At 43.5% G+C, this 21,791-nt stretch overlaps 1 protein-coding gene across 3 annotated transcripts in view; it reads right to left on the reverse strand.

Annotated features, from left to right (window-relative positions):
* Positions 1-20,312, reverse strand: part of LOC137375168 (folliculin-interacting protein 2-like) — a 132,884-nt gene extending 112,572 nt beyond the window's left edge. For 2 of the 3 annotated variants that reach the window (XM_068041930.1, XM_068041913.1), the window contains exon 1: positions 20,113-20,312. In XM_068041930.1, coding sequence (XP_067898031.1) covers positions 20,113-20,201 — 89 coding nt within the window. In that variant the 5' untranslated portion in view covers positions 20,202-20,312. The remainder of the gene's footprint in view (positions 1-20,112) is intronic. The other variant, XM_068041939.1, reaches the window with a different exon arrangement.
* Positions 20,313-21,791: the final 1,479 nt, after the last annotated feature.

Here is a 21,791-nt window from a genome sequence, read left to right on the forward strand (position 1 = left end):
CAGGGAGCAGAGAGGCCACATAGAGAACTGAAACAAGGGTGAGAATTTTAAAATTTGAGCTATTTCAGACCAGGTTCCAATATGTCGGTGAGCACAGTTCTGACAAATTCCCTTTTAAAGTTACTGATATTATTGACCCTTATTGCCTCCCTAGACATTCCACTCGAAACATTTACCATCTTACGTGAAAATGTTATATCTGATCATCCATTCACCTATCCTCTTCTGAACTTCATCGGTTGGTCCCCTTAGTCATTCTCAGGGCTATAGTTTTAGTTTCTCAGGATTCAACTTGCCATCATTAAGGATCTTGAACTCCGTAATAAGATCCATTCTCAGTTTTCTTTTCTCTAGCGTGAATAAATTTATTTTCTGTAATTTCCCCTTACAGTTCAGATGTCTGATGCCATATCAGAAGGGTAGCCCTCTGCAGCTCTTTCCTGGTGTCATGTTTTTCCTGTAATAGGATTACCAGACTTGTTCCCACTTGGAGTACAGTGTACAGAATAATGCCCTCTATTAACACAGTCACACATTCTGGGATTTGTGATGTTCTATTCCATGCACTATACTATCTAAGATCTAATTTGTCTCAATTGGTCAGATTTACCATCGACACAAAATGCGCAATGTCAATGATCTGTCCCCCAATACTCCAAATCCGCTCAGTCCGCAAGCAGGACCCTGAGCTTCCGGTTGCTTGCCATTTCAACACTCCCCCCTGCTCTCATGCTCACATCTCTGTCCTGGGATTGCTGCAGTGTTCCAGTGAACATCAACGCAAGCTCGAGGAACAGCATCTCATCTACCGATTAGGCACACTACAGCCTGCCGGACTGAACATTGAGTTCAATAATTTCAGAGCATGACAGCCCCCCATTTTACTTTCATTTTTAGTTATTTTTTCTTCCTTGTTTTTACATTCTTTTTTTACATTTTTTACAATCTTTTTTTGCATTTATTTCATTTCATCTTAGTTTGTTCAGTTTGCTTACCCACTGTTTTTTTCAGGTTTGCACTTGCTGCTGTTCAATATTCAGTGTATTCACACCTAATCTGTACTAATGCTTTGTCTTTCAACACACCATTAACATATTGTTTGCCTTTGCTCCGTGACCTTTTGGTCAGCTATGTGGCCTGGTCCAATCTGCACCTTCTCCTTTGTTATCTCTTGCCCCACCTCCACCTCACTTGCTTATAATCTGTGACTTTTCTAATATTTGTCAGTTCCAAAGAAGGGTCACTGACCCGAAACGTTAACTCTGCTTCTCTTTCCACGGATGCTGCCAGACCTGCTGAGTGATTCCAGCATTTCTTGTTTTTGCTCCAAATCCTTTGTTGTAGATAACACTGGTTTACAATTGGTTACAATGTTTACCTTTTTCCTAGTCTCATTAGCTTGCAATTGTCTACACAGTTTAATTAGTCATTTCTCAGCCTAACTTCCCATTCTCCAATTGTCTCCTTAAACGCCTACACCTTTTGAGATCTTCCTACCCATCTCTGACCAATCTTTTAGTTCTTGCGTTTCTTCAGACATCTGAAAGGTGAAAGGGCTATATAAATGCAAGTCGGATATTAGCCTGCACTCATTTGCAATAACCCCACTTCCCCACCTTGGTATCACTGGCAAATGTCCCACCATTCACCTGCAAGGGGCACCCCACACCACTTTGGCACAGCTCCATTTACAACCACCTTTTGTCACCTTTGATGCAGCTATCCTTACTTCAGCAACTACTAAACTATCCTATGCTTTTCTCTTAATTGATCAACCTCTAATGCAGCACTATATCAAAAGATGGAAAGTCAAGATAAAAACCAGTGTCCATAAAGTTCCCTTAAGCTACAAGTTCCAATATCTCAAAAGAACTGAACTGGTTTGTAAAGCATGATTTTACACTCTATAAAAATCCACAATGACTTGGGGAAAGACAAAAAATTGGTGTGGTGAGACTAAAGCAAATAGAGCTTTGTATTTCATTCACTTGCCATTAAACATTTGAACAAGTTTTCTTTTAAAAAAAGCAAAAATATATTAAAACCCTATGTCTGTAATGTTCTAGATTGCCTGTTGCTCTCAGTTAGCTCTGACACCACAGATAGATCAAATCCTCACTGACACAATGCAGTTTTCCCTCTATCAAAAGGAAAAAATGCTAAGAGATCTCGTATACAACCCGGTCCTGACACTAATCTCTCTGTTCTGACTAAGCAATAGCACAGGAATCAATTTATGGTCTTCAAAAACCAATGGAAGCCTATCTTTTCCGAACAAAAAATTATTTTGCATGGTCCTTGCTGCAGAACAAATGGTGGCTCAGTGTCCTGTAAAGTAGGAAAGGTTTAACAGCATTTAGCCACCTTTCTTTTTAAAACTCAGGGAAGTAATTATATCAAGTAAGAGGAAATATATAGGGACAGGCTTAGATATGCATATTTTGTTAAGGGTTCACTGAGAATTCAAGAGCAGGAAGCCAAACCAATTTTCATCTCCCGAGCCAAAAGGCCAAACATAGCACCCCCAAATGTGATCTTGATTAAAATCAGTTAACTTAGCAAAGACTCAGAATCTAGCCTGATCTATATGGTTTTACACCCAATCACTGAACCAGCTGAGTCATTGGGGGGGGAAATAAAGCCCATTTAAAATTCTAGCTAAAAGAAACCCACTAAAAATAGCAATAAACCGATCACTTAGGTAAAATACCAAAGAGCTTCTGCCAATTGTGGAACTCAGCGCAGTGCAGATCTTCTTTGGCCTCCTTTTCTCGAGAGACAATGCATAAGCACCTGGAGGTGGTCAGTGGTGTGTGGAGCAGCGCCTGGAGTGGCTAGAAAGGCCAATTCTAGAGTGACAGGCTCTTCCACAGGTGCTGCAGAAAAATTGGTTGTCAGGGCTGTTACACAGTTGGCTCTCCCCTTGCGCTTCTGTCTTTTTTCCTGCCAACTGCCAAGTCTCTTCGACTCGCCACACTTTAGCCCCGCCTTTATGGCTGCCCGCCAGCTTTGGCGAACGCTGGCAACTGACTCCCACAACTTGCGGTCAATGTCACAGGACTTCATGTCGCGTTTGCAGAGGTCTTTAAAGCGGAGACATGGACGGCCGGTGGGTCTGATACCAGTGGCGAGCTCGCTGTACAATGTGTCTTTGGGGATCCTGCCATCTTCCATGCGGCTCACATGGCCAAGCCATCTAGAGCGCCGCTGACTCAGTACTGTGTATAAGCTGGGGGTATTGGCCGCCTCGAGGACTTCTGTGTTGGAGATACGGTCCTGCCACCTGATGCCAAGGATTCTCCGGAAGCAGCGAAGATGGAATGAATTGAGACGTTGCTCTTGGCTGACATACGTTGTCCAGGCCTCGCTGCTGTAGAGCAAGGTACTGAGGACACAGGCTTGATACAAGCGGACTTTTGTGTTCCGTGTCAGTGCGCCATTTTCCCACACTCTCTTGGCCAGTCTGGACATAGCAGTGGAAGCCTTTCCCATGTGCTTGTTGATTTCTGCATCAAGAGACAGATTACTTGTGATAGTTGAGGCTCCGTAGGTGAACTCTTGAACCACTTCCAGAGCGCAGTCGCTGATATTGATGGATGGAGCATTTCTGACGTCCTGTCCCATGATGTTAGTTTCCTTGAGGCTGATCGTTAGGCCAAATTCATTGCAGGCAGCCGCAATCCTGTTGATGAGTCTCTGCAGACACTCTTCAGGTGAGATGTTACTGCAGCATCGTCAGCAAAGAGGAGTTCCCTGATGAGGGCCTTCCGTACTCTGGTCTTCGCTCTAAGATGGGCAAGGTTGAACAACTTGCCATCTGATCTTGTGTGGAGGAAAATTCCTTCTTCTGAAGACTTGAACGCATGTGAGAGCAGCAGGGAGAAGAAGATCTCAAACAGTGTAGGTGCGAGAACACAGCCCTGTTTCACGCCACTCAGGATAGGAAAGGGGTCTGATGAGGCACCGCTATGTTGAATTGTGCCCTTCACATGGTCATGGAATGAGGTAATGATACTTAGTAGCTTTGGTGAGCATCCGATCTTTGCTAGTAGTTTGAAGAGACCACTTCCGCTGACGAGGTCAAAGGCTTTTGGTGAGATCTATGAAAGCAACGTAGAGGGGCATCCGTTGTTCATGGCATTTCTCCAGTAGCTGGCGAAGGGAGAACTGCATGTCAATGGTGGATCTCTCTGCTCGAAAGCCACACTGTGCTTCAGGGTAGAAACGCTCAGCCAGCTTCTGGAGCCTGTTTTAAAACAACTCGAGCGAAGACTTTCCCCACTATGCTGAGCAGGGAGATTCCATGGTAGTTGTTGCAGTCACCGTGGTCACCCTTGTTCTTATAGAGGGTGATGATATGGGCATCGCGCATGTCCTGTGGTACTGCTCCCTCATCCCAGCACAGGCAAAGCAGTTCATGGAATGCTGAGAGTATAGCAGGCTTGGCACTCTTGATTATTTCAGGGGTAATGCCGTCCTTCCTAGGGGCTTGCCCACTGGCTAGAGAATCAATGGCATCACGGAGTTCTGATTTTGTTGGCTGTTCGTCCAGCTCATCCATGACTGGCAGAGACTGGGCTGCACTGAGGGCGGTCTCAGTGACATTTTCCCTGGAGTACAGTTCTAGGTAGTGCTCCACCCAGTGGTCCATTTGCTTGCATTGGTCAGTGATCACATCCCCCGATTTAGATTTGAGGGGGGGGCGATCATCCTGATGGTTGGCCCAAAAGCTCTCGATGCCATCATACATTCCTCTGATGTTTCCGGTGTCGGATGCCAGCTGAATACGACTGCATCGGTGTTGCCAGTAGTAATAATTTCTGGATTATTACCTGAGCCATGAGTAAATTGGCATAGGGTAAACAAGATTAGAGTTAAATGCATGGCTCAAAGAATGGTGTGGGAGAAATGGGTCTCAATTCGTGGGGCACTGGCATCAGTACTGGGGAATGTGGGAGCTGTACCATTGGGATGGTCTTCACCTGAACCATGCTGGGACCAGTGTTCTGGCGAGCTGTATAACTAGGGCGGTAGAGAGGGCTTTAAACTAAGTAGTGCAGGCAAGGGATCAAGATTGAGAAAATGTGGTAAATTAAATAGAGAAGGCAAGGCAAGAGAGGAAGGTAGCAATAAGGGAAATGATGATCAGAGCGTAGCAACAAGGGACAGAGTGTAGAAAGCTTAGAGTGCACCAGCAGGTAAGACTAGAGGTTACAAAAGTAGTAAAAAAGACAGAACTAAAGGCTCTGTATCTGAATGTATGTAGCATTTGAAATAAAAGCAGATGAATTGACAGCGCAAATAGTAATAAATACACATGATCTGATAGCCATTATAGAGACATGGCTGCAAGAGGACGAAGACTGGAACCTGAATATTCAAGGATACATGACGTTCACGAAGGAAATGAAGCTGGGAAAAGGTGGAGGGATAGTTCTGTTAATGATTACATTGGCACAATAGAGAGAGATGACCTTAGTTCTGAGGTTCAAGATGTAGAATCAGTTTCAGAAGAGATGAGAAATAGTAAAAAGGTAAGAGGTCACTTGTGGGAGTGGTTTATAGGTCCCCTAACAGTAACCACGCTGTAGGACTGGGTATACAAGATGAAATCATGCAGGCTGTGAGAAAGGTACGACGATAATCGTGGATGATTTTAATCTACATATAGATCAGACGAATCAGATTGGCAAAGGTAGGCTGGTTGATGAGTTCAGAGTGTGTTTTCGGGACAGTTTCTTGGAACAGTATGTTCTAGAGCCAGACAGCAAGCTATACTAGATCTGGTACTATGCAATGAAACAGGATTAATTCATGACCTCATAGTGAAGGTGTCCCTAGGTAGTAGCGATCATAATATGACTGAATTTCACATTCGGTTTGAGGGAGAGAAGGGCGAATCTAAGATTAGGGTTTTACAATTAAATAAGGGCAATTATGAGGGCATGAAGGCAGAGCTGGCAAAAGTAAACTGGCAAATTACATTAAGGGATAGGTCAGTAGAGATGCAGTGGCAGACATTTAGGGAGATATTTCAGAATACTCAGGAAACATTCATTCTCGTGAGAAAGAAAGACTCCAAGGAAGGACACTCTATCCATGGATAACCAAAGAAATTACACATAGTACCAAATTGAAAGAAAAAGTACATAACTCCACAAAGATGAGTGGCAGGTCAGAAGATTGGACAGAATACAAAAAAAGAGCAAAGAATGAGGAAAAGGTTAGTAAGGGAGAAATTAGAGTGAGAGAGAAAGGTAGCTAGAAATATAATGACAGATAGTAACAGTTTCTACAGGTAGTTAAAAAAGGAAGAGAGTAAGTAAAGTGAGCATTGGTCCTCTTGAGAGCGGGTCTGGGGAATAACGAAAACCAAAGAGATGGCTGATGAATTGAACAGATATTTTACATTTGTCTTCACTGAACAGGTTACAAATAAGAACAAATCATAGAGTAATAGAGTTATACAGCATAGAAACAAGCTCTTCGGCCCATTGTGTCCATGCTGGCCATCAAGCACCTATCTATTCTAATCCCACTTTCCAGCACTTGGCCTGTAGCCTTACATGCTATGGCGTTTCAAGTACTCATCTAAATACTTAGAGGGTTCCTGCCTCTACCACCCCTTCAGGTAGTGTGTTCCAGATTCCAACTGCCCTCTGGGTGAAAAGAATTTTCCTCAAATCCCCTTTAACCCTGCCCCTTACCTTAAAGCTATGCCTCTTGGTTATTGACACCTCCGCTAAGGGAAAAGGTTTCTTCCCATCTATGCCCCTCAATTTTGTACACCTCAATCATATTTCCCCTCAGTCTTCTCTGCTCTAAGGAAAACAACCCTAGCCTATCCAGTCTCCCTTCATAGCCGAGATGCCCCTGCCCAGGAAACATCCTGGTAAATCTCCTCTGCACCCTCGCCAGTGCAATCACATCCTTCTTATAATGTGGTGACCAGAACTGTACACAATACTCCAGCTGTGGCCCAACTAGCGTTTTATACAGCTCCATCATAACCTCCCTGCTCTTATATTCTATGCCTCAGCTAATATAGGGAAGTATCCCATATGCCTTCCTAACCACCCTATCGACTTGTGCTGCTGCCTTCACTGATATATGGACAAGTACACCAAGGTCCCTCTGATTATTCCCTTGCCTTGTTAGTCCTCCCAAAATCACCTCACACTTCTCAGGATTAAATTCCATTTGCCACTGCTCTGCCCAGCTTACCAGCCTAACTATATCGCCATGTAATCTAAGGCTTTCCTCCTCACTATCTTTAATCTATACTACAAACAGCAAGGGTCCCAGCACCGATCCCTACAGTACACCACTGGTCACAAGCTTCCAATTGCAAAAACAACCCTCGACCATCACCCTCTGCCTCCTGCCACTAAGCCAATTTTGGATCCAATTTGCCAAATTGCCCTGGATCCCATGGGCTCTTACCTTCTTAATCAATCTCTCACGCGGGACCTTATCAAAAGCCTTACTGAAGTCCATGTAGACTATGGGGCGGCACAGTGGCGCAGTGGTTAGCACCGCAGCCTCACAGCTCCAGGGACCCGGGTTCGATTCCGGGTACTGCCTGTGTGGAGTTTGCAAGTTCTCCCTGTGTCTGCGTGGGTTTGCTCCGGGTGCTCTGGTTTCCTCCCACAAGCCAAAAGACTTGCAGGTTGATAGGTTAATTGGCCATTATAAATTGTCACTAGTATAGGTAGGTGGTAGGGAAATATAGGGACAGGTGGGGATGTTTGGTAGGAATATGGGATTAGTGTAGGATTAGTATAAATGGGTGGTTGATGTTCGGCACAGACGCGGTGGGCCGAAGGGCCTGTTTCAGTGCTGTATCTCTAATCTACATCAACTGCTTTACCCTCATCCACACATCTAGTCACCTCCTCAAAAAATTATATCAAATTTGTTAAACATGATCTCCCCCGACAGTCATGCTGTATATATCCTTGATGAATCCCTGCCTCTCCAAGTGGAGATTAATCCTGTCCTTCAGAATTTTTCCAATAGTTTCCCAACCACTGATGTTAGACTCACTGGCCTGTAATTACCTGGTTTATCCCTGCTATCATTCTTGACTAAATGGTACCACATTCGCTGTCCTCCAGTCCTCTGGCACCTCTCCTGTGGCAAGAGGGGATTTGAAAATTTGTGTCAGAGCCCTTGCTATCTCCTCCCTTGTCTCACATAACACCCTGGGATACATCTCCTGTTGGTCCTACCCTTCACTTTTACAGAAACATGTTGGCCCTGAACTCTCACTATTTCCTTTTTGAATGATCTGATGCAGACTTTCCCACAAATAGCTGCTCCCAGTCCACTTTGGCCAGATCCTGTTCTATCATATTGAAATTGGCCTTCCCTCAATTCAGTTGTTTAAATTTCCAGGCAATCTTTGTCCTTTTCCAAAACTACCTTAAATCTTAAGAGTTATGGTCACCATCCCGAAATGCTTCCCTACTGGCACTTCTACCATTTGTCCGGCTTCATTCCTTAGGATTAGGTTCAGTACCGCCCCTTCTCTTATAGGAGGTGAAAGGGAGGAACATACGATTTAGGAGCAGAAGTAGGCCATTCAGCCCTCGAGCCAATTCCACCATTCAATATGTTCATGGCTGATCTGATTGTAACCTCAACTCCACATTCCTGCCTAACCCCAATAACCTTTCACCCCTTTACTTAGCAAGAATTTATCTACCTCTGCCTTAAAAATATTCAAAGGCTCTGCTTCCACTGCTTTTTGAGGGGAAGTTCCAAAGACTCCTGATCCTCAGAGAAAAAGTTTCTCTTCATCTGTCTTAAATGGGCAGCCCCTTATTTTTAAACAGTGATCCTTGGTTCTAGATTCTCCCACAAGAGGAAACATCCTTTCCACATCCACCCTGTCGAGACCCCGCAGGAACTTACACATTTCAAAGTCACCTCTTACTCTTCTAAACTCCAGCAGATACAAGCCTAGCCTGTCCAACCTTTCCTCACAAGGCAACCCAACTATTCCAGATGTTAGTCTAATAAACTTTCTCTGAACTGCTTACAACGCATTTACATCCTTCTTTAAATAAGCAGACCAATATACTACACGGTACTCCAGATGTGGTCTCACCAATGCCCTGTATAACTGAAGCATAGCCTCCCTACTTTTGTATTGAATTCCCTTTGCAATAAATGATAATATTCTATTAACTTTCCTAAATACTTGCTGTACCTATTGACTAACCTTTTGCAATCCATGCACTAGGACACTCAGATCTCTCTGCATCTCAGAGCTCTGCAATCTCACACCATTTAGATAAAATGCTTCTTTTTTATTCTTCCTGCCAAAAGGACAATTTCACATTTTCCCATGTCATACTCCATTTGCCAGATCTTTACCCATTCACTTTACCCATGTCCCTTTGTAGCCTCATGTCTTCATATAAAAGTAGGGATGGGTGGCACAGTGGTTAGCCCTGCAGCCTCACAGCTCCAGTGACCCGGGTTCAATTCTGGGTACTGCCTGTGTGGAGTTTGCAAGTTCTCCCTGTGCCTGCGTGGGTTTCCTCTGGGTGCTCCAGTTTCCTCCCACATGCCAAAGACTTGCAGGTTGATAGGTTAATTGGCCATTATAAATTGCCCCTAGTATAGGTAGGTGGTAGGGAAATATATAGGGACAGGTGGGGATGTGATAGGAATATGGAATTAGTGTAGGATTAGTATAAATGGGTGGTTGATGGTCGGCACAGACTCGGTGGGCCGAAGGGCCTGTTTAAGTGCTCTATCTCCAAAACTAAAACTAAAACAACTTACTTTCCTACCTATCTTTGTGTCATCAGCAAATTTAGCAAACATACCTTTGGTCCCTTCATCCAAGTCATTTATATAAATTGTAAAAAACATTAAGGCCCCTGCACTGATCCCAGTGGCACACCACTCATTACATCTTGCCAACCAGAAAATGACCCACTTATGCCGACTCTGTTTCCTGTTAGCTAGCCAATCTTCTATCTATGCTAATATGTTACTATACCATGAGCTTTTATTTTCCATAGCAACCTTTGATGTGGCACCTTAGCAAATGCCTTCTGGAAATCTACATTATTCATACTTTATCCATGTTGTTTGTTACTTCTTCAAAGAACTCCAATGAATTAGTTAAACATGATTTCCCTTCACAAAACCAGGTTGACTCTACCTGATTACCTTGAATTTTTCTAAGTGCCCTGCTGGAACATCTTTAATAATAGCTAACATTTTCCCTATGACAGATGTTAAGCTAACTGGCCTGTAATTTCCTGCTTTCTATCTCCCTCCCTTTTTGAACTTATCCACTTTGGCAGGAAGAATAGTAAAGCAGCATATTATTTAAATGGAGATTGCAGAACTCTGAGGTACAGAGGGATGGGAGTGCCCTGGTACATGAATCACAAAAAGGTTGGTCTGCAGATACAGCAAGTGATTTGGAAGGCAAATACAGTGCCATCACTTAACGCAATGGGAATTGAATATAAAAGTAGGGATGTTTTGCTACAGTTGTATAGGGTATTGGTGAAACCACATCTGGAGTACTGTGTACAGTTTTGGTCTCCTTATTTAAGCAAGGATATAAATGCATCAGAGGCAGTTCAGAGAAGGTTCACTTGAATGATACCTGGGATTGAGGAGGGGGTGGGGGGGGGGAAGAAAAAAAAAAAAGTCTGTGGAACTCTCTTCCCTTGAGAGTGGTCATTGAATATTGGTACGGCAGAGGTAGATAAATTCTTGACTAACAAGGGTGTCAAAGGGTATCGGGGGTAGGCCAGAAAGTGGAGTTGAGATCAGCCATGCTCTAATTCAAGCCTGCTCTGCAGTTTAAGGGGCCCAATAGCCTACTCCTGCTCTTAATTTGTATGTTCTTTTGCACATCCCTCAGTCTAGAAACCATTCCCTCCACCCTATCCATTTTCTAATCCCTTTTCTATTATGGAATCCTCTCTTGAACTCAAAACTTTTCTTCATGGCAAATAAAGGTACTACAAAATATGGATCAGAAGGTCCCTTACTCAGTTCTTGATCCATATTGAGCTCTCAACCAAAGCAGAGGTTTAGCCATACCATTAGCTAGCTATCCTTAACTTCCGAAGAGGGAAAGAAAAGTGAGGCAAGGCCTACCCTGACTGCTGTCCAGCAGTATCTGCCAGCATTCACTATCCAAACTCACATTAGTACACCCACTTGGGTTATGTTTGGAGACTATAGCACCCATAGAATTAGAACTTTCAGGAGAGAAGGGAAAAGAAAACTGAAGAAGCCTCAAATCACCCTGAACAAAATTTGATGTTGATTCTGTTGTTTGAAAGGGTAACAGTTTGACCAAATACCCCTCAAAGTTGACTTGCCACATTTAGAAGAGTACAATTAATTTAACCATTCGGACTTCGGCTCAGGGTCTAGGTTGACAGTCCAGTGTAGTACTGAGGGCTTTGTGCATTGTCAGAGGTAATCGCTTTGGTGAAGTGTTAGCTTGAGACCCTATCTGCCTGTTCAGGTGGACATTTTAGATTCAATCTACTTCTCAAAGAGCAGGGAGCTCTCCCAATGTCTTCTTACCCAGTATTCTTCGCTCAGCCAACACCATAAAAAAAATTAAGTGGTCATTCATTTAATCAAATGTTTGGGAGTTCATGCTTTCTGCAAACTAACTGCAGCAATTGCACACAACAGTGACTGTACTTCAAAAGGTCATGCTTGTGAAGCACTTGTCAGATATTTCTCAGATATAAGGCACTATATAAATGACAGTCTCTTATAAGGAATGCTAAATTTAAACTATCATAGGATGCCTGTAAATGTGTCATGTCAGGCTACACATCTAGAAGACAGCCTCTCTGCTGATCATACGAAGCAGGTGGCTCTCAGAACCTGCAGCATTGCCAGCTACCAAGTCCTGATCAAAGCATTCTAAAACAGCATTAGAAAATTCGTTCCTAGCTGAAGGTCCTTCCCCACTGAAAAGAATGAGGTATTCCCATTAATGGGCCAAGAATGCTAACAGACCAGCTTATTTTGGCTGAAAGACTTTCTACTGAAAAAAAAATGAAAACCAAATCCCAAATTAGGAATTGCAACTTCAAATAAATAAAGTTTTGAAATTTAAACTTTTCAAAGCACAGAATTTGAGGTCTTCCTCACAAAAGATTTACATAGGAATATGCCTCACTGGTAATCCTTCCTTTGCATAAGAGCCCTACAGTTCAACCACTGGCATCTGTGTGAATGTAGCATTCACGGTATCTTTAGGTCGTGCTTGAAAGAAATACAGTTTCTAAGTCATTATCTAATGGCAGAACTCCAGGCTGCAGTTGGTTGGCTTGTATTTAATACACAGGATGTGCTTCCATTATGCACTTCTTGCACCAGCTTGTTTCATCCAAGGAGTAAAAACTAGTTTCCATGGAAATTGAATTTAACATACTGCAGATTGTTAGCAATATTACAGCAGTGATATGGATATAGAATCTTGCTAAAACAGAGATAAAAATGTTCATTCTGGGTCATGAACATAGGTCCAATCAACAGCACAGACTAAAAAGACCACTGTTCCTGCATTCCTGCTTTAGAAAATGCCTCAAGTGTCTGCATGATCAGGGCTAGTAGTTTGCTGGGACTAGGTAAATCAAACTGTATTTTTAGTATGTGGGTTTAAAATGATTTTCCAAAATTATTAGTATTTTCATCTAATTCTTTTCCTCAAGAAAACCAAATACCAGTAGCCTTCAGCATGATTAATAGCATTGTGAAGATGAACCACACATGGGACAAAAGTATTGCCGAAAGACCTATGTGTCAGCAATACACACACAATCCTAAAACTACATTTCAGACAACAGTCTCATCATCATCATAGCCTGGTAATGCAATAAATTGGTCTCTAAAGTTTGTTCATGGTACTTCAAATAGTGGGTTCAGAGCCTCCGGTGAAACACCTGTAGAAACCCTATGCTGAAGGAATAGACTTTTGCATGTGAAATAGGAAAATTATCAGAAGACCACTTCATGGCCATGCACCATAGAAGCCAAATAAAAGAAATTGTTCTGTCAAAGGCCAAGAAAAGCTTCTGCGTGCTATTGCTGATGGCAAAAGAAAACATAAAATTGAAGACAGATTAATAATGGTGTTATGACACCACCCAAATAATACATACAAGAACAGATAACATTCTGTACAGAATGTTGAGAAATAAAAGACTTGTTTTATACAGCACCTGTCACAACCTCAGGTTGTCCCAAAGTGCTTTACAGCCAATGAAATAATGTTAACGTGTGGTCACTGTTGCAATGGAGGAGACGTGGCAGACAATTTGTGGCAAAGACCCACAACTAGTAACACGAATAACCAAGTGTTGGATGATGGATTAAATATTGACCAGGACATTGGGGATAACTCCCCTGCTCTTTGAAAATGCGCCATGGGATGCAAGAGAAAGGAGGCAAGGCCTCAGTTTAATGTCTCATCTGAAAGATTGTAGAGTAACAGTTTCAGACATTCCAAACGATGCTGAAGTTCTTAACATGACAAAAGGTCAGATTCTTAACTTATCTTTGAATTGCGCGTTTGGTCCATTATATATAAAAGAAAATGCTGCCATGTTCCAATTCAGTTTACTTATGGTTCATTCACAGAAAGTCACAGATAAAAAGTTTGTATTTCAAATTTTTAGAAAATATTGGTATATGACAAAACTTGGGATGCAATTTGTAAGTTATAAAAAAAACCACAGCAAACATTTTGAATCAAGAATGTGAATCTGTCTATAACCATTCCTACAGATACAGCCATTATAGTTTCCTGCTATTTCTGCTAAGTGTTTTTGAGTGATGAGAGAAGCTAATTTTCTCCAGCTATTTTCCTCAACCCAACTGAGTTTTCCTCTCCTTCCTACTCTGAGACCCAAGCTCAGGTATCTTAAACTGGTATAATTGAGGATGCTTCCACGCTGCTGTTAAAAGTTATACTTGAGGTTGCTTTTTGAACGTCATGTAGCATTCCAGACCTATGCACTGCATAATTCTGAACCATTTCTTGTGACATAATTCCAATAGCATGTGCGCTGAAGCATGAGTAAGGCACAGTATGCTCTTCCCCTTATACAGCAAATGGAATATTGCCAGGCCAGAAACGAGTCCAAGAATACTCAAATTTCAATCCTTAGGTTTGTCTCACCCTTCATTTATGTGCACTGATCAAAAGGAGTGTTTTACATCATTAGCAACTAAAAAAAGAAATCTCACGTATTAAAGACGTTAGGATTCAAGACTCTGGGCACACAACTGAAGTAGAAAAAGTTAAAGAAAAGACGGAGACAAACGAAAGTAAAATGGAAATGGTTTTCAGATTGTTTTTTTTATTTGTTCATGGGGTGTGGGCGTCGCTGGACAGGTCAGCATTTATTGCCCATCCCTAATTGCCCTTGAGAAGGTGGTGGTGAGCTGCCTTCTTGAACCGCTGCAGTCCATTTAGGGTAGGTACACCCACAGTGCTGTTAGGAAGGGAGTTCCAGGATTTTGACCCAGCGACAGTGAAAGAACGGCGATATAGTTTCAAGTCAGGATGGTGTGAGACTTGGAGGGGAACTTGCAGGTGGTGGTGTTCCCATGGATTTGCTGCCCTTGTCCTTCCAGTTGGTAGAGGTCGTGGGTTTGGAAGGTGCTGTCTAAGGAGCCTTGGTGCATTGCTGCAGTGCATCTTGTTGATGGTACACACTGCTGCCACTGTGCGTCAGTAGTGGAGGGAGTGAATGTTTGTGGATGGGGTGCCAATCAAGCAGGCTGCTTTGTCCTGGATGGTGTCAAGCTTCTTGAGTATTGTTGGAGCTGCACCCATCCAGGCAAGTGGAGAGTATTCCATCATACTCCTGACTTGTGCCTTGTAGATGGTGAACAGGCTTTGGGGAGTCAGGAGGTGAGATACTCTCCTCAGGATTCCTAGCCTCTGACCTGCTCTTGTCGCCATGGTATTTATATGGCTACTTCAGTTCAGTTTCTGGTCAATGGTAGCCCCTAGGATGTTGATAGAGGGGGATTCAGCGATGTTAATGCCATTGAATGTCAAGGGGAGATGGTTAGATTCTCTCTTGTTGGAGATGGTCGTTGCCTGGCACTTGTGTGGCATGAACATTACTTGCCACTTATCAGGCCAAGCCTGGATATTGTCCAGGTCTTGCTGCATTGCGACACGGACTGCTTCAGTATCTGAGGAGTCACGAATGGTGCCGAACATCCCCACTTCTGACCTTATGATTGAAGAAAGGTCATTGATGAAGCAGCTGAAGATGGTTGGGCCGAGGACACTACCCTGAGGAACTCCTGCAGGGATGTCCTGGAGATCAGATGATTGACCTCCAACAACCACAACCATCTTCCTTTGCGCTAGGTATGACTCCAGCCAGCAGAGGGTTTTCCCCGATTCCCATTGATCTCAGTTTTGCTAGGGCTCCTTGATGCCATACTCGGTCAAATGCTGCCTTGGTGTCAAGGACAGTCACTCTCACCTCACCTCGAGTTCAGCCCTTTTGTCCATGTTTGAACCAAGGCTGTAATGAGGTCAGGAGCCAAGTGGCCCTGGCAGAACCCAAACTGAGCATCACTGAGCAGGTTATCGCTAAGCAAGTGCCGCTCGATGGCACTGTTGATGACACCTTCCATCACTTTACTGATGATTGAGAGTAGGCTGATGGGGCGGTAATTGGCTGGGTTGGACTTGTCCTGCTTTTTGTGTACAGGACATACCTGGGCAATTTTCCACATTGCCGGGTAGATGCCTGCGTTTTAGCTGTACTGGAACAGCTTGGCTAGGGGCGCGGCAAGTTCAAGAGCACATGTCTTCAGTACTACTGCCGGAATATTGTCAGGGTCCATAGCCTTTGCAGTATCCAGTGCCTTCAGTCGTTTCTTGATATCACGTGGAGTGAATCAAATTGGCTGAAGTCTGGCATCTGTGATGCTGGGGACTTCAGGAGGAGGCCGAGATGGATCATCAACTCGGCACTTCTGGCTGAAATTGTTGCAAATGCTTCAGCCTTATCTATTGCACTGATGTGCTGGGCTCCCCCATCATTGAGGATGGGGATATTTGTGGAGCCACCTCCTCCAGTTAGTTATCTAATTGTTCACAACCATTCACAGCTGGATGTGGCAGGACTGCAGAGCTTAGATCTGAGCCGTTGGTTATGGGATCGCTTAGCTCTGTCTATCGCATGCTGCTTACGCAGTTTGACACGCAGATAGTCCTGTGTTGTAGCTTCACCAGGTTGAAACCTCATTTTAAGGTATGCCTGGTGCTGTTCCTGGCATGCCCTCCTGCACTCTTCACTGAAGCAGGTTGGTCTCCTGGCTTGATGGTAATGGTCGAGTGGGGGATATGCCAGGCCAAGAAGTTACAGATTGTGGTTGAGTACAATTCTGTTACTGCTGATGGCCCACAGCATCTCATGGATGCCCGGTTTTGCATTGCTAGATCTGTTCGAAATCTATCCCATTTAGCACAGTGGTCGTGCCACACAACATGGAGGGTATCCTCAATGTGAAGCTTTTATTGAAAAATTGGCATAAGCCCACAGGCAAATGCAATATATTTAGATTTTTTTTTTTAGATTTAGATATACAGCACTGAAACAGGCCCTTCGGCCCACCGAGTCTGTGCCGACCATCAACCACCCATTTATACTAATCCTACACTAATTCCATATCCCTACCACATCCCCACCTGTCCCTATATTTCCCTACCACCTACCTATACTAGGGGCAATTGCTAATGGCCAATTTACCTATCAACCTGCAAGTCTTTGGCATGTGGGAGGAAACTGGAGCACTCAGAGGAAACCCACGCAGACACAGGAAGAACTTGCAAACTCCACACAGCCAGTACCCAGAATTGAACACGGGTCGCTGGAGCGGTGAGGCTGCGCTGCTAACAACTGCACCGCTGCAGGAAAGCTTTACTACTAGTTCAAGTTTGACTACACAATAGAGCAACTTGTATTTGTGCAGCATCTTTAATGTAATAAAATATCACAAGGTACTTCACGGGCATTTTAAAACAAAATGACACCAAGTCACATAAGGATTTATTAGGGCAGATGGCCAAAAGCTTAGTCAAAGAGTTAAATTTTAAGGAGTTTCTTAAAAGGGGAAAATGAGGTAGAAAGGCAGAATTGTTTTTGGTGGGGGGGGGGGGTGGGGGGGGTGGTGTGGAGGGGGAAACAGGCCTTTTGGCCCATTGTGTCTGTGCCAGCCATCATGGGGTTAGAGATGATTAGAAATAGGAAGGGCAAAGCCATTGAAGATCTGAAAACAAGGATGAGAATTTTAAAATCAAGGTGTTAATCATGTAAATCAGTAAGCACAGGGATGATAGGTGAATGGGATTTTGTGCAGGCAAGGACATGGGCAGCAGAATTTTAAATGACAGTTTTAGAGAGGGTAGAAGTTGGGGAGGTGGCCAGGAGTGCACTAGAATAGTCAAGTCTGGAGTAACGAAGGCATAGATTAGGATTTCAGCAGCAGACTAACTGAGGCAGGGGTGGACTTGGGAACAGGTGATCTTAATAAGGGAGAAGATATATGGTCGAAAGCTCACCACAGGGTCAAATAGGAGGTTGTGGACAGTTCAACTTCAGACAGTTGCCAGGGAGAGGGATGGAGTCAGTGGCGAGGAAGTGGGGTTTGCGGTAGGGACCGAAGACATGGCTTCAGTCTTCTTGATATTTAATTGGAGGAACTTTGTGACCATCCAGTCAGAGAAGTTGACAAGCAGTCTGACAATTTAGAGACATTAGAGAGGTTGAGAGAATCGGTGGTGAGGTAGAGATGGGGGTCATTAACATACATGTGGAAACTGATGTGTTTTTGGATGATGTCGCAAAGGAGCAACATGTAAATAAGAAATAGGAGGGGACCAAGGGTAGATCCTTGATAGAACTAGAAGCTCCATCATAGAATGATTACAGTTGTTGAAAGACAATATTGAAAACTCAAAAGCTAACCTTATGGCAAATTTTCTCCTAGATGATTAAGTATAACTTACAATAATAGATTTCCAATTAATGACAGCATGTACAGTACTACTGTATTTTGTACCCAACATGGTACAATGAATAGAAAACTATAGAGTTTACAAAAAAATTAAATTAGACAGCAAAGGTATCAAGCAGGATACAAGGTTCCTATTACTAATTATCTTAAAATTCAAGTTTGCACTATGGGCATCGAGCTGAGCTATGATGTACCGCAGAGACAAACGTGCTAACATTCAACAACAACCCAACATGAACTATGGCCACACTGACGGGGTGCAGGGGCAGGGAGGCGGGAGAAAAAGAGGGGCCAAGATCCCTCTTGGAACCAAACCACAGTGAGGACTTAATAGTTTCAGGAGAGGAAGATGGAAGTCGACAGGAAATAGTCAAATATCAATTACTGCAAAAGCTGCATGATGATCACAATGCCCCATTATTTTCACAAAAATTGTACTCTCTCAAAAGAGAAGGGAAAAATTAAAAGGCACAGATTTCCAGCATTCAACACACTCTCACAAGGGAGCACAAATCAGAGCCACAGCAAAAGCAAGAAACATTAGCATACAAATAAATATTTTACATTAAACATTTAATGATGAAAGGCCTACCCCAATATAGCCAGAACTGACTTTTTAATAAAACTAGAAATAAAATTTATCCAAGTTCAGTTCACCTGTTGAATGAAAATCAAGTGCAGTTACTGCCTTGAATTACAAATAATACAACTCTCCTGCAATCCCCCATATACTTGCACTTCTCATTATTTACCTATAAAGAGAAGTTTTAAAAAAAACTTCAGAGCACAAAATTCTCAAACCAGCACTACTATTCTTAGGCCAAGTGAATCAACAGGCTCAATTCTGAATCCTTCAAACTGGTCCCTTTAAAATGCTTATCTGGGAACTACGGGTGAACTTGTACCTGGACATTCACTTCAGTGCCCTCAGTCAACCTATGAAACTTGTGACACTGGTGAACCAGCAGGACTATGGCTCCACTTTGCATGGATTATTTAAAATAGTACTTGTTAAGCCACATTAAATGTAATGTGTACAAGTTCTTGGACTCCTATGCGCAATACACATTTCCTCCATCTGTACCTTATGATAGTTACAATTATGTGTTTTCCTAGCAGAACTAAAAACACTCTACAATTGCAGAGCGTTGACACAACCTATCAACATTCACTTTTTTTTTTGTAGAGAAAAACAGTGGATGAAGTATTCTTAAATTCACAAAATACATTTTCTTCAATTCTTGGCAATACTGTCAGAAAATTCAAGGCCTTTTACAGATACTAAGTTGAGCTTTCAGTAAAATTAATTTGTAGAACTCCAAAGAAAAGGGGTAACTGAAGAATTTACAAGCAACATTTTTTAATAGAGTGAACTACAATAGATAATGCTGAAAGTAGAAGACATTTTATTTCAGGATTGGCAGCACAGTCCCAAAATCAGACACCAGGTACAATAGCAGTAAGAAGCACATGTTCAACCCAATTTTTGAAAATTAAAGGTTACCCTTCTGTGTTATCAACAAGCAACATTGTCCAATCTAATTACTACCCATACCCATGACAGCTTGTACTGTTTCACTGTACTATTTCACCACAGAGTTAGAGAAAAGCAATTAATATTTCAGTCCAACGGTGTTATACTACAAAACACAAAACTCAAACTGGTTACCAATCTGCAGAAATGGTGCAGGATATTTATAGTAATGTCTGAACAAATCTATATCATAAAACGATTGTTTATGGTAAACAATACATCAAATACCAACTGAAGAGCGCGCCCTTTCAGTATTAATAAATTGTGATAAATACTTGTAACTATGAATAACAATGTATACCAACAGAGGTTAACAATAAACTAAAAGCAATAAACCAGATCTTATTGATCTTCAAGAAAATTTCACAACCATAAAATAAAACCTTGGAACGCCTCCCGTTTGTGATACCAAATGTTACTGAAACCCCAGCTCTCTCTCTCTCTCTCTCCCTCCAGCCATGTCCCCAAATACCCTGCTCTATCTCCCCTTACAACACATCAGACATTTCACTCGACATTACCTAAAACCCGGACCCTCCTTAGAACTTTTCAAAGGCAACGCCGCATTTGCCCTTTTATTAAACAGCTTCTGCAGCAGGGTCGGAGCCATTTTGTACCATTTTACTGGTACAAAATAAAATCATTCGGCAGCATTGTAGATAAAAGTTAAACAACTCCATCTAGACCCACACTGTCATGTGACTGGTGCTCGGCTTCCAGTCGTAGCGTGCACTCCCATTGGACGTCGCCCGACAGCTACCAACTTTCTGATTGGAGGCGGCCTCGGAACTGCGCTTGTTTATTGGACAGAAACGGACAAACGGGCGCGCATTCATTGGATTGAAACCGAACGCCCCACGCGTCCTACAATCGCAGCCATTGGATACCGGGGCGGCTGAAGCACGCCTTCCACACGTGGCTCCTGAAAGGCGAGAGGCTCGGTCCAGGGTCCAGCTCACTGATTAGCTGTTGAACAGATCATTATGCAGCCCGCAACTGGCACGAGGTGGCAGGCAGTAGTTAAATAAGATGTAGATATAAATAAAAGTGTAGTCAAAGGAAGGATGAGGTCTATTAGGAACCAGAAAGGCGATAATCTTGTGGAGGCTGAGAGCATAACTGAGATACTGAGTACTTCTGTCTTCACTAAAGAAGACGAAGGTGCCAGTGTCACTGTAAAGGAGGTAATGGATGAATTGGATAGGATCAGTTAGAGAAAGTAGTTCAAAGTCAAAAAGAGCTGGTGCAGATGAGATGTAGGGGAGAGATCACACCTACATGATGGACATGCTTTCCAAAATGGGGTTTGGGGAGGGAATCTGCAAGTGGATCCAACTGCTTTACACAAACATCAGTAGCGCAGTGTCTATCAACGGGTGGGAATCTGAAAGTTTCCCGATCAAATCTGGAGTCAGACAGGGCTGTCCTCTGTCCCCGGTCTTGTTTGTTTGCTGTATTGAACCCTTTGCTGAGTCTATTAGGAAGGATGCGAGCATAAGAGGGGTGACAATCCCAGGCAGCGGAGGCACTCAGGTCAAAACCTCCCTGTACATGGATGACGTCGCCGTTTTCTGCTCGGATCCGCTGTCCGTGCGCAGACTGATGAGCATCTGCGACCAGTTCGAACTGGCCTCGGGAGCCAAAGTTAACCACGGCAAGAGCGAGGCCATGTTCTTTGGCAACTGGGCTGACCGATCCTTTGTCCCCTTCACCGTCAGGTCAGATTACCTGAAGGTGCTGGGGATATGGTTCGGAAGGGCCGGGGCGTGCACCAAAACATGGGAGGAGCGAGTAGCCAAGGTACGACAAAAGTTGGGCATGTGGGGGCAGCGATCTCTCTCCATTGTGGGTAATAACCTGGTCATCAGGTGCGAGGCGCTCACGTTGTTGCTCTACGTGGCGCAGGTCTGGCCCATACCCCACTCCTGCGCCGTGGCAGTCACCCGAGCCATTTTCCGCTTCGTCTGGGGATCTAAAATGGACCGGGTCCGGAGGGACACGACGTTCAAATCTCTGGACAAGGGCGGGAAAAATGTACCCAACTTCGCCCTCATCCTGATGACCACCTTCGTGTGCGGCTGCATCAAGCTGTGTGTAGACCCCCAGTACGCAAACTCCAAGTGTCACTACTAATTCGGTGAAAGACGCCCTTTGGTCTGCCCGAAACTTGCTGGTCTTCCAGCGCAAAGAGTTGTCCATG

The sequence above is a fragment of the Heterodontus francisci genome, chromosome 1, assembly GCF_036365525.1.
Source record: "Heterodontus francisci isolate sHetFra1 chromosome 1, sHetFra1.hap1, whole genome shotgun sequence".
In the NCBI taxonomy this organism is placed as follows: Eukaryota; Metazoa; Chordata; class Chondrichthyes; order Heterodontiformes; family Heterodontidae; genus Heterodontus; species Heterodontus francisci.